Consider the following 13,600-nt stretch of genomic DNA (forward strand, 5'->3'; position numbering starts at 1 on the left):
CGGGCTGCTCCCGCCGCTGTCCCTGCTCGTGGCGCTCGGCTGCAGCTGGGCGGGGGCTCCCGGGCGTGGAGCGGCGTCGCGGCCGCCCGTGGTGGTTGTAGCGGAGCCCAGGCAGACGCGCTGTGGGCTTGGCGGCGGGCGCGGGTACCCCGGGGCTGGCAGGGGACAGCCCGGCCCGGCGGGTTCGGGTGTTTTCGTCCCTCGGCCCCGCCGTCCCCCACCTCGCAGGGGACGCACAGAGAAATAAAATGCTCGGTAACGCGCACTGACGGTGTCCATAGGCGAGGTGTCGGCATAGAGGCGTGCTAAGCATGGAGGGAGATGAAGAGGAAGACTATATGTCTGATTTATTTCTTAAGTAAGTAGGCAGTTTTTTTTTTTTTTCACCCCTCTTAAGTGATTGTAAACCTGTTAAAAAAGGAAAAAACACGCTAATATTTGCTGGAATTACTAACCCGCAGACAGGATGTCAGGCCAGGCTTGCCCATGGTGAGGCGGGTGAAGGAAGCTATTCAGAAAGAGGAAAAGCAAAAAGAAGCCAATGAGAAGAACAGACAAAAAAGCATAAAAGAAGAAGAAAAAGAGAGACGTGACTTGGTACTGAAAAGTGCATTGGGCAACGAGAACAAAGGCTTTGCTTTGCTCCAGAAGATGGGCTACAAGAGCGGCCAGGCCCTTGGCAAAAGTGGTAAGTTTGTCGCTCTCTGGAAGTGTATGTCTGTATTCAGTTATACCTTAATATTTTACAGACTGTAGCTGTCACTTCATTTGTTGACAGGTCAGTAAGTGCCTCTTGGAGAACCATAGCATTACAGAACTGTGAAGGTGCCATGACAGAATAAAATATGAGAGCAAATCCCTAAAACTGAAGTAAAAATAGTACAGACTGTTGAGGGATGCAAGGGACAAGCAGCACTTTCAGCTCAGTAAGTGCACTTGTGTACCTTCATACCTACAGGAATTGCATTAAGGATGTTTTGATGGTTTTGCAAAGCTAATAGTGTTCAAAAAAATCAGACCCTCTTGAAATTTATAGGTGGATTTTGAAAAAGAAGCAGTGCACACTGGCCTGCCCTTATGAAGCCTTAATGGATGAAGTAAAATCAGTAAAACAAGGAATTAATAACTGCTGTGCCAGCTCAGCATCTCTGGCAGACAACCACAATGAACTGGCCCAGACAGATTCTTTTTATTTTTCATCATTGTTGTGAGATTGCAGAATGAAAAGGCTCCAGAAGGCAGTAACAAAGCGATCTTCATCACAGGCATCTTGCACCTGTCACGTCAACGCCTTTTCTTTGAGTTTGGTCCTGTCACCAAAAAGTACATAGGATTCCAGCAGACAAGCCAAAAAGAGAGAGACTTTCCAGTACATCTGTGTCATTTGTAATGCACTAAATGTATATTGATGGGGAAGTTTTCAACTTCCAAGCAAAAAAATCACAATAATGGCAAATACCTACTTGAATATACTGCACAAATCATTGTTTGAGAAAAACTCGGGTTTTTTAATTGACTTTTTTTTTTCCTCTCACAGGAGAAGGCATTGTTGAACCTATTCCTCTGAACATAAAAACAGGTTTGTGGTGCTTTCTGATTTATTTAGTTACATATCAGAGCTTCTCAACTGCTTACATTCATCTTTTAAACTTACATAGGCAGAAGTGGGCTTGGTCATGAGGAATTAAAAAAGAGAAAAGCTGAAGAAAAACTGGAAAACTATAGACAAAAACTCCATATGAAAAAACAAGCAAATGAACAAGCTGCAGATCAGTTCAGGTAAAGTCATACAACTGATATTCCAAGGAATGTCTAAATAGCAATTCTTTTGCTGGTGTTTGGTTATTCTTTTAATGTGCTCCTATTTTTGAATGTTTTGAATGAAGGGGGAGAGTTACAATACAGAGTAATTGTTTCTCAGTTCTAAAGCAAAAGCAGATGAACACTGTAATGCTAAAAGCAGGTGCTGCACCTTTTAGTTTTGTAATTGTTAATAGTGCAAACAACATAGATACTAACTTTTCTCAAGTCATATGCAGCTTTTTTAATTGGAGAAACGTATTTTGAAATATAAAATCCACAGATATTCCTGAGCACTGTTGGTATAATGGTTTTAAAAGTCAGGGTACATTTTTAAAGATTGTAATGTTTTGGTTTTCTCCTGATCTTCTTGTAATATGTGGAGAAGCTGAGGAAAGGCTCTATCTTTTGCAGATGTTTAGTGAACCAGTTTTTTATGTCTTAGGAAAACCTAATGAAGAAACAGTGTAGTGTGGTCAAAAAAGGTGTCTTGAAGGTGTAATTCCCAAGAAATACAAGTGTGCTCCCACAGAAATAATGTCAGAATTACTTAAATTCAATGTTGTTCAGGTCTGAGAAAATTAGTAGGAATAGAATCTTAGATTTTGGGGTTTTGTAATGCATCTCTCTCTGTGTGTCTGCCTGCTTATTTACTTCTGCTTGTTCTTAACAGAATAAGATTCAAAACCAAACAAGAAGAACGTAAGATGGAAGGGGACCTGCGAAAAAGCCAGAGGGCCTGCCAGCAACTAGATATGCAAAAAGTGAGTCCTGGGGGATTTTCTGGAGGGTTGGAAGGAAGTATTAAGAGGTTAGAGATACAGGCTGCAATGTATCTCAGTAGTTCAGTTCTTGGAAGTTCTCTAAAATTGTGGGGTAACTAGCTTAAGTCTTGGTGCTTGGCAACACTTCAGTCCTCTTAAAATATTTCAAAGTCTATGTACCATTAAGATAGTTGAAGGTGCACAACAACCTCATGGTCACTTACATGAGGACCTGTGCTTTTGCTTCTGGATTTTTGTGGTTACTTCTGAGCTGTTTGCATATCTTCCAGTAGCCAGTATCAGGCCTTCCTATATAATGGTGCTGTTTGCTTCAAGTGAGGGAGCAACATCATCTGCAGTGATTGACATTGGGAATGGACTTTGGAAGTCATTGTGTTCAGCCTTTCTCCTCAAGCAGAGTCACTTAAAGCAGGTTGTCCAGGACCAGGCAGATCTTTAGTACCTCCAAGAATGGGGATCATCATTCAGGGAGTCAGTAAATTCACCAAAGTAGCATTAAAAGCAAACAAAAAAAAGCTACACAAAACTAAGTACCTTCCACCTGCAAGGAATAACATGGGTAATAGTAGTGAACCACTATGAATTTTTGCTACTGGAAAACTTAAAGGGCTTTTTTTCCCCCTCTGTTAACCAGGTAGAGGTTAATACAACCTCATATTTTTTGCTGAGATTATTCAATATTACTTAGTTTGCTTCAAATGAAGTCACCTAAATTAAGCTTAGATCATCCTTGTTTACTTTGGTGCCTTTAACTTTTCCTGAGGTGAATTATGAAGCACTGTGTGATCTCTTGATAACGTAACTTGGGGCATATCTTCAACTGATAAACAAGGGTATCTGCTCACAGGCTTGGTGTGAGATTACATTGCTGTGTAGCTTTGCACATACCAAACACAGATGAAACAGTACTAGATGTTAGCATTGGCATTGTTAAAAAAAAAAAAGTGAAAAAGTTTAAAAAAGTCTTGTGGGCTGCTGTACATACCTGCAGCTTTAGCAATTCTTGGTTATACTATACATGCAAATTTTAAAGGCTAACAGCTCACTTCCTAGAAATTAGTTTTATCCAGCATTTTACAAGAAAATGTACAAAGACAGATAATTTCCATTTAAATCCCTTGTTATTTAAGGATATTGATGTTCCCAAGGAGACTTGGTTTTGGATAGAACCTGAAGAGGAAGACAAAAAGGATGAGGAAGATGAATGCACAAGCTCAGACTTAAGTGTAAGTTTAAGCTCTTCAACTGAATTAATTGCTCAATTCAAAATTAAATTTAATATTCCTTGAAACAGTGTGTATCTATACATACATGTTTCCCACACTGTAGTAAAGAGTCTCTTTGCAATCCCAGAGCACTGACTTTCATAGCAGTTACATGCTAAATTATAAAATATTAAACCAGTGATATGTTGCTCATGTGTTTTGAGGCTGATCTTTGAAAAAATTAGCCTAGAAATTAAATTTTAAATTTTTTTTGCCTTAGCCAAGATACACAAAATCACAGATACTTGCTTTTGAGTTTTAATTTTGGTTGGAAGTTTAGAATCACTAATTTCTGCAAACGCTTCACAGATTATCTCAAGATGGACATTGGAAATACATATTTTTTAAGAACTAGGTTACACAGCTGTTGTTAGCCTTATGTGTTCAATTGGCAGAGATTAGATGTGAAAAAATCCCCAGAAGATACCATATACATGAAATCAGGGAGCTAAGTAATATTTTTAGCTCTCTGGTCAGTGCAGGTTTTTAGCTGGAAAGAAGGATTAACTTTCCAGAGATCATGAATTCCTGTGCACTCTTCTACAAATGTGGGAAACTTCATGTCCTACTGAGCTCCAGTATTGTAATGTGTACAGCATTAGGTTAAACACTTTGTTTTAGCAAACCAGTAGCTCAAAGTGGTTTATGTCATGTGAGGCCCAGGTCATCACATAGCTGTACATATCTCTAGGTGTCAGAAAAGCTGCACATCCTGACGGCCTATTTGAGAGAGAAGCACTTCTATTGCATTTGGTGTGGAACAACCTATGAAGGTGAGAGTGAACCAAGCTTTTGTAGGTGCTTTACTTTGCCTATGCAGCTCGACTCCAGCTGTAGAATATATCCTTGGTTTTTCTCTTACCGCAGCTTCCAAATCTACGTAGCAAATTTACCTTCCAGGCTGCTAGTTTTTGCACAAAGCTTTGTACATATTGTTATTGTGAGTGTTAGCCAAGTTTTAGGTTTATATGCAGAAAAACCAAAAGCAAATAAAAAAAAACCCACACACAACAAAGCACAGCAAACCATACTGAAATTTATTTGAATTGATATTAAAATTTAATTAGTTTTGAGAAAACATAATTCAGATATTAAAACCAATGCCATAAAAAGTTGCAGAAGTTGGCAGGTGTTTCTGAAACAGTTAGAACACCATCCACTTTCACAACACCAAAGTGTAGAATTTGTCTTTGTTTTTAAATTTGTTTTAAAACAAAATTGAGAGTTACTAACTTGTAAACCTTGAATTCTATTTAATCTGTTCTACATGGATTCTAGAAACACTTCTAGCAACCATTTTTTCCTTCCCTGAGCTGCAATTACTCACTTTTTTCCTGCTTATCCTGTAGACTCTGAAGATTTATCTTCAAACTGTCCTGGAGACAGTGCTGCAGATCATGACTAAAGCCAGTCTAAAGGAAGAAGCCCTAGATAAGTATGTATAATTCATAGTATTTTTTAAAAGGCTTGGAGCTATGCCATACTCAAGAATTCATACCAAAGTATGCAGAAGAAGAGTTTAAGTTGACAAGCTAAATTCATGTTTTCTGTTTGATGCACAATTTAATAGGAATTAAAAGTTGGTATTTGTAATCGAACTAACATAATTGAGAGGTAGGTTCAGTCTCTCACATCGTTGTTTATGCACTGCCCAACTGGTAATAAAATTCAAGTATGAGTAAAGGCATAATTATTGGCCAATCACTTTATTGCATAATGTGTTAAACCAGGTTTTTTCATCTTTACAGAGATGCCTAAATACCAGACTGGTTTTGCTTACTATCTTAAACTTGGTGGGGAAAAAAAAAAAACTTGTGAAACATGACAGTGATATTACTTGAACCAATATTCTGTTGTATATAAAGATGAATATTTTCCATAATTAAATAGAATTAGATCATGATGGTGGGTTTTTATTTTTTTTACATAAAATACATTTTAATAGATCTTTTATTTTTAGGTAACAGCAGTCGGTACTATAACTAGCCATTTATAAAAAGTTAATGATGAAATATACAAATACTATGCAGGGAAAATATATCAAAAACTCCTGGTGCAAACTACTGTTACAAACTGGTACAGTATTACTTAACAGCAAGAAAGTAATGATACTACTTTGCTCTGTCCAAAAACTGTAAAGGAAATTCAGCCAAGAGATTGTCCATTTTCATATTGTGAATAGTTTCATAGAATTGTTTAGGTTGGAACAGACCTTTAAGATCATCAAATCCAACTATGTGTTAATTTTATATAGATAAAACAATTTTATATTTATATAGGTCAAATTTATTTATATAGATTAAACATATTTTATATGTTTATTTTTATCTAACCAATAGACTAAAGAGAAGAGAAAGCAGCAATAGTAGTATTCTGTCTGTAAGGATATATAATTTCTCACAGATCTTGACCACTGCAAAGAAATACTAATTAGTTTAGTAAAGTGAAATACTTTATGTATGCCAGTCAAGGATAAGGTTAGGAAAGCATAAAGCCCTGATGGAATTCAATCTGGCCAGGGATGTCAAGGAGAAGATTAGATTCAAGAAAATCTGAAGAACCTAGAGATGCCCAAGTCCATGGGACCTGCTGACATGCATCCACTGGTCCTGAGGGAACTGGCAAATGAAGTTGCTTGAGTTGGAATTGTTCAGCCTGGAAAAGAGAAGGCTCTGCAGAGAGCTTAGAGCAGCCTTTCAGTACCTAAAGGGGGCTGCCAAAAGAGCTGGAAGGGGACTTTTTCCAAGGGCATGTAGCGACAGGACAAGGAGGAATGGCTTCAAAGCGAAAGGTTGAGATAAGATATCAGGAAGAAATTCTTTACTATGAAGATTATGAAGTACTGAATAGGTTTCCTAGAGAAGCTGTTGATACCCCGTTGCTGGCAGTGTTCAAACAAGGCCTTGAGTAATGTCATCTACTGGAAAGTGTCCCTGCCCAGGGTAGGGGGGGTTGAAACTGGATGATCTTTAAGGTCCCTTCCAACCCAAACCATTCTATGATTCTATATATGTCATTCATGATAAAGAGAAAAAAAGAAAGCAGTGTAAGGCCTTAAAAATTATACAATCACATTCTTATTTAGCAACAAATACTTGCACCAGAACATCAGTAATTTCCCTCAGAATATAAACACTGTACTATTTCTTTGAGAGCAGTCACCCACTTTTAACCCATTTAACATATCAGAAAAAGCATACAGTACTTCACATATTAGCTATTTTTTTGCTTAAAAATCTCTGCTCATTTGCCCTTGTGTAGTTACATTGACCCCACATCAATGAACAGTTTGACAAGATAGAGCTCAAAGACAAGCACCTGTCTTTTCACAAATGTGCCTCTCTTTTCACAGGTGAAGAGTAGCAGAGAAGCTGCTGTTCCCTTTTGTGGGGCTGGCAGTGAGCACACCAGAGATACTAAGTACAGTTATTCAGGATTAGGCATGCCTCAGTATTACAATAAGGGACTAAAACCTAGAAGCATGGGATGTTTAAAGTGCTCTTTCGGCCTAGGATTTCAAATAGTTACTAGTGAGGCAATTTTCCTATAATGAAGAGAATTGTCCTATATTAATAGCACCCTGAATGTTCCTTTCCAAAAAAGACACCATAAAAACCTAAAGTTTCCCAAAATTGAGCTTTGTTCTAATTTAGATTTCCTAGAAGCTGAATGTTAAACATTTAAAGAAATCCTCATTTTACAAGTTTAAATTCTAGAGCACTGAAGGTGCTAGGTCATCAGCAGCTGTGGAGAGATAAGAAAACTTAGAGTACTGAAATTCAGTGAAGAATAATGTGCACCTATTTCCTTTTCTGCCAAAACTAGCCTTGGTACTAATGGAGCATTCCAATAATTATTAACAGTATCACTGAACAAATCAGAAAGGTTTGAGTCACATACCACCAGACAGCAGTTCTTCCATGGAAAGCAATAGATAACCTTAAGGGCTAATGGGTGCAGCACATGCAGGGATTTAGCACAACCCAGTTAGCACTTTCGCACATCAACATGATCTCAAAGGGGAAAAGGAGCAGGTACTTATTGTGCAAAACAGTCCAGCTCATCCACAACCTATGTTTCCAGGTAAAAACTGTGTGATTTCTTGCAGATGTGCCCTGTCCTGGTTGCAGCTGGCAGATATAAATGGTGAAGTGGCCAAGGAAAAGACACACCCCAAGTCTTGCTGTTGCTTCTGACATCTGTTGTCATTTCACCAATTGTAATAAATTCATCAAACTCTGGATTTGACACAGTGTGAAGGGACATTCAATAAGAATAATTTCTAAGTGCCTTCTCTTTATCAACAGAATTAAGAAGGTCAAGTAGATGAGATATAGTGATTCTTCCAGAAGGGTCTGCTGAAAGCATCTTTTTGATTATGGATGCCTGAAAAAAAATTAAATGTCAATAGTTTGGTTTTTTGGTGTTTTTTTTTTATTAATACAGTACCAAAAATATATTAAAATCCCATACCTCTGCTGGAAATTGATTTTTGAAGTACTCTGGAAGTTCACCTGCTCTAGCAGAAGACCATACCTGAAATACATAAAAGAGAATAGTTTTGGTATGCTTTCATTTGTTATGTTTTGTATCTCCACCTTATAACCCATATAGTTTACTGAAGTAGTTAGGAAAACACAAATCTATAGGAAATGTAAGGCTTCACAAGGTAACTGTAAACAGTTTGAAAGTTGGGGCTTTTTTCATTTAGTTGTGCTTTGGTTTGGTTTTATGGCCTTTTCATCAATTATTTTCCATTTCTAAGCTTAAAAGCTTCACACACAACAATTGTTTCAATCTTCCTCTATTTCAGAACCATTATCTTTCTTTCCTTAATTTAAAAGTAATGGATTTATATTGTCTAATGACATTGAAAGAAAAGAAAAAAGCAAGACAACTGAATTTCTGTTTCCAAGCCAAGCAGGTGTGCTTCCTCCTTTTTATCATATCCAGTACCACACATTTATTTCTATGTCATTGCATAAAATGCTACATGGACTTCAAAGCAACTAACAAAAGATTTGCCATTACGTGCTTTAGAACTGGCTTTTAGTTAATTTATTTTCTCTGTGACAGTGTCTCTCACAACATCCTGATAGGCAAGCTCAGGAAGAGCAGGCTGGACAAATGGATGGTGAGGTGGACTGAGAACTGGCTAAACAGCAGGTCCCAGAGGGTCACACTCAGCAGGACAGGGTCAAGTAGGAGGCCTGTCACCAGTAGTGTCCTCCTAGCTTCAATACTGAGCCCAGTACTGTTTAACTTGTTCATCAATGACCTGGATGGAGGTGCAGATGCTTCCTCAGCAGGTTCACTGATGACACAAAGCTGGGAGGAGTGGCCAATGCCCCAGAGGGCTGTGCAGGCCTTGGGAAGGACTTAAACAGGCTGGAGAGATGGGCAGGGAGGAACCTTGTGAGATTCCACAACAGGAAATGCAGAGTCCTGCACCTGGGGAGAAATAACTCTGGGCAGTAACACCGGCTGGTGGCTGACCTGCTGGAAAGCAGCTCTGTGGAAAAGGACCTGGGGGTCCTGGTGGACAACAAGCCATCCATGAGCCAGCAGTGAGCCCTTGTGGCCAAGAAGGCCGATGGAATCCTGGGGTGCATTAGGAAGGGCAGTGTCAGCAGGTCAAGGGAGCTGATCCTGCCCCTCTGCCCAGCCTGGTGAGGCACATCTGCAGTGCTGAGTCCAGTCCTGGCTCCTCAGGACAGGAGAGACGTGGAGCCCCTGGAGTGGCTCCAGTGAGGGTAACAAAGATGATTGAGGCTCTGGAGCATCTCTCTAATGAGGAAAGGCTGAGGGAGCTGGGCCTGTTCAGCCTGGAGAGAGGCCCTGAGAGGGGACCTCATCAATGTCTGTGAGCATCTGAAGGGAGGTGCCAGGAGGATGGAGCCAGGCTCTGCTCCGTGGTGCCAAGCAATAGCACACGAGGCAATGGGCAGGAACTGATGCACAGGAAGCTCCACCTGAACATGAGGAAGAACTTTACTGTGTGGGTGACTCAGCACTGGAACAGACTGTCCAGAGAACTTGTGGAGTCTCCCTAACTGGAGATACACTGGACACAAGCCCAAGTAATGTGCTCTAGGGAACCGTGCTTGAAGAGGTAGGCTGCACTAGATGACCTCCAGTGGCCCCTTCCAACTTCACCCATTCTGTGATTCTGCAAGTGGCTTTCTGGGTAAAGAGGGCAGTCTGCTTAATGCATTTGCTGTTAACTAGTGTAATGTCTGCCTGAAGATGACAGTTATGTTCTTGGACTTAGCTGTGTATCCTGAATCATCAGCTATCCCCATAAGCCTGGCATAGCAAGCCTTTTACAACTGCTATCCAGTAAAACAACAGCTCCCATGAACTTGGAGTTTTTTCCCTTCTCTTTAGCAGTAGCTTCAGGCCTGTGACCTTACCTGCTGGGGATCAATAACTGAACCAGTAACTCAGCACAGAATAATCAACTTTGCTTTTCCATTATGTTCTTACAGCAGGGCTTGGCAACACTAGAGTTTGTCATGTTCCATTAAGTGAAATTCTTTCTGACCTAATGGAGCAGCTGAAGACCATCCTAGGACTTTGCATCCACATAACTTTCCCACCTGCCTGCAGAGCACAAGATTTTTATAGTTTGAGGAAATGGTGCTTTTCCAACTGTAAACACCATGGAACTGCGCATGCATTTGCAGTCAACTGTGAGCAGGAACAGAAGATCTGAGGAAGTACTGCAAGGTGGCTGGAGAGAGCCAAGTTGAACAGACACACTGGTATGATCTTCTCATACTGGCAAAAGGATCTGGCTGTTCAAAAGCTGAATCCAACCACAATTACTTTGGACAAGATACCCAGCAGCTACATCACTGTCCTACCAATATGCAGGTTTGCACATAAAAAGCTCAACGCACATACAGGATACCTTTTTTAACAAAGCTTAAGTAACATGGGCTTTCTTTTTGAAATAATATGTTTCACTTAAAGTAACATGTTCCAAATCACTTTTGTTTTCATCTTGGAAAACTGCAAGGCTTTTGATTTGGTAGAAACTCTTCTTGCTCCACTGTGCAGTGAAGACAAGAACATGGCAGAGACAAAACTCACCCATCCATAATTTTTGTTTTCTAAAATTAGAAAAACATTCCCTTTAAGTTTCTGATCCAAGAAAAAATATATAAGAAACTTGACATCCTTTTTTGCATGACATGATCCTTTAGCATGCTTGGGCTTTGGTGTATATGTAGTAGGACAGAAGTGGAATAAACTGTAGTATTTCCCTCAGTTATGACATTTCAACTGAGGTATGAGGATTTACAGGCTTTATGGAAATGAATTAAGGAAAAAGATGTAAATAGAGATATTACTCAAGTTTAAGAGATTCCTTCTAGAACTATCAATAAGTGATACCAGCTATCAATACCAGATATCAATAAGTGATATCTAGCTATCAATAAGTGATACCAGAAGCAAGGCAAAACAACAACAGTGGGCGTTTTTAAATTTAAGGATTACATACCTTACTTTTTTCATGAGCAGTGATTGCCGAAAGAATTTCAAACCAAATTAATCCCAAAGCATAAATATCTACTTCCTTTCCATATTTGGTCCCAATCTAGAAAGATTAGAACAGAACAATACAAGTATCAAATCCAGCTGGAGAACAGCACTTCCTAAAAGCAAAATTTGAAGTCAGCAGAAATTTCTACCCCAAGGCTACAGGACTGGCCTGACTCAATATCCTTCTAAGTTGTTAACCCTTTCTGCCTCAGACCTGTTAAATCGTGACTATTATGTCACACTGAACACCCTGAAATTAAGACTTCTACATACCTATACAGATAAAGCATGCCAATATTGCCCTGCGACAAATAATGAAACAAACAGAGAAGCTCAAATGATGCAATTAACAGGGGCCCTAAATTCAAATTTAAATATATGTCTGGCAGCCTGGTTTTACACGAGCATTCCTTACAGCATGCAGCGTGAGACTGTATATTCACACAGAGCAAAAATCTTTACCACACTTGTGATAAAGCTTTATCCAGAGTACAGTTATTCTCTCATACAGTCATACCAGGGAACTTTAGGCAACTTGATTTATTATTGAGATTAGGATTGAGAACATCCAATGCTGAGTTTATAATGCACATCTAATTACAGAGACACTAATACAGCAGGACAATTACCTGTTCTGGTGCCATATACGATCTTGTTCCTCTGTTCTCAGTCAGAGTCTCAAATGCCACAGAAGTCACAAGACCAAAGTCGCCTATTTTTATTTTATTATCATGTGATATGAATATATTCTGAGGCTATTTTCATATATATAAATAAAAAGAAAAAAAAATTACCAAATGACCAAGGTTTATCACCACACCAAGCATAATCAGCCACAGAAGTGTTTCCCTTAAAATCTGATGATTGTTCAGAAAGTAGCATTAACAAACTGATAGTGCAGAAAAAGGAAAAACTTAAATTAAGTTTTAAAAACACAAACTAAATTTTAAGTAGTACCTTCTGCAGTAACTTCATCTTTTTTCCCACTAGCTCAGTCATAGCCCTGTCATGTTTTAACTGCTCTTCAAATACAGTGTGCATATAACAGTCTATATCCCAAAGGGCTTTTCACTCTTCAATCCTACACAGAACTTGATACACTTAGGCAAAGCATTTAGTCTTACATGGAATTCCACTCTAGTCAGTTTCTCCTAGGCACAGAAGGATCATGTGTACTAAATGAAATGCAGTGTTAAGGCTTACTACATGTATCTCAGAGTATCATGTTCACATTAAACTTCCCTTTTTTAAATTTGACAGTGTCATGGCTTAAGACCAGTTGGCAACTAAGCACCATGCAGTGTAATGGGAGGGAGAACCAAAAGTAAACTTGTAAGCTGTGTTAAAAACAGTTTAGTAATAGAAGCAAAAGAAAAATTTAATAATAATGTAAATAATAATGATAATAAAAGGCTTTTAAAAACCCAAACAAGGAAGAACAAGTTATGCACAGTACAATTGCTCACCACCCACTGACTGATGCCAGATCCCCTTCCTGAGCCCAGATCAGCCCCTCTTCCATGTAAAAAAATAGTATTTTGACTTAAAATAAACACTACCTAGTAGTAACCAAAACATCAGTGTGTTATCAGCATTACTATAATACTGAACCCAAAACACAGCACTGTACCACCTACTGGAATTAACTGTATCCTAGCCAAAACCAGAACATGAAGTCAAACAACTACAAAGAGAACTGTATGTGCTTCAATGAAGTTTCCCAAAGGAGATAAAGAAACTACACTTCTGAATGTTTTTAAAACAAAACCAAATAGCCTCATGCTGTCTTCTACTCAAAGAAGCTCCAGTGGACCATAAGGCCAGGAGATACTTAGAAGTCAACAGGAAGAGATCTTCATGTAAAGAATGCCCTGTGTAGTTGTTCTGTTCAAGTCTGACCACGACCACCCATATTTAATATAGTACCTATAGCTAGCTACACTATTTAATGACTTTGTTCCTACCAGGTACAAATTACTTTAATCTCAGCTTGAACCTATCCTGCAACTTTGATTCTGGGCTATGGAGATCTCTGATGGCCAAGCACCTAAGCTGACAGCAGATCAAAGAGGAGAGGAAAGCTCCTCAATTCAAATAGAGGTGGAAGAGTTAGCAGTATAACTTGGTTCTGTTCAGGAGAGGGCTAATTTGGACAGTAATCAGTGGGGAATACATGGCTAGGACAAGGAAGTTACTCTACAC

At 39.1% G+C, this 13,600-nt stretch overlaps 2 protein-coding genes across 7 annotated transcripts in view; one reads left to right on the top strand and one right to left on the bottom strand.

Annotated features, from left to right (window-relative positions):
* Positions 1-13,600, top strand: part of GPATCH11 (G-patch domain containing 11) — a 15,420-nt gene continuing 1,820 nt past the window's right edge. Inside the window, exons 1-9 of one of the 6 annotated variants that reach the window (XM_054279288.1) lie at positions 1-358; positions 462-688; positions 1,538-1,579; positions 1,659-1,779; positions 2,474-2,564; positions 3,716-3,811; positions 4,542-4,623; positions 5,200-5,285; positions 10,339-11,347. In XM_054279288.1, coding sequence (XP_054135263.1) covers positions 312-358; positions 462-688; positions 1,538-1,579; positions 1,659-1,779; positions 2,474-2,564; positions 3,716-3,811; positions 4,542-4,623; positions 5,200-5,255 — 762 coding nt within the window. In that variant the 5' untranslated portion in view covers positions 1-311 and the 3' untranslated portion in view covers positions 5,256-5,285; positions 10,339-11,347. Of the gene's footprint in view, positions 359-461; positions 689-1,537; positions 1,580-1,658; positions 1,780-2,473; positions 2,565-3,715; positions 3,812-4,541; positions 4,624-5,199; positions 5,749-7,202; positions 8,070-10,338; positions 11,348-13,600 lie in introns of those variants that run through there. The other 5 variants (XM_054279284.1, XM_054279285.1, XM_054279283.1 and 2 more) reach the window with 5 other exon arrangements.
* EIF2AK2 (eukaryotic translation initiation factor 2 alpha kinase 2) overlaps positions 8,099-13,600 on the bottom strand; it is a 20,041-nt gene continuing 14,539 nt past the window's right edge. The window contains exons 13-16 of the mRNA XM_054279281.1: positions 12,028-12,153; positions 11,358-11,453; positions 8,324-8,386; positions 8,099-8,236 (exon numbers count right to left, since the gene is read on the bottom strand). Coding sequence (XP_054135256.1) covers positions 8,117-8,236; positions 8,324-8,386; positions 11,358-11,453; positions 12,028-12,153 — 405 coding nt within the window. The 3' untranslated portion in view covers positions 8,099-8,116. The remainder of the gene's footprint in view (positions 8,237-8,323; positions 8,387-11,357; positions 11,454-12,027; positions 12,154-13,600) is intronic.

The sequence above is a fragment of the Melozone crissalis genome, unplaced genomic scaffold (assembly GCF_028551555.1).
Source record: "Melozone crissalis strain CALT ecotype California unplaced genomic scaffold, PUWL_Pcris_2 ptg000027l_1, whole genome shotgun sequence".
NCBI lineage: Eukaryota > Metazoa > Chordata > Aves > Passeriformes > Passerellidae > Melozone > Melozone crissalis.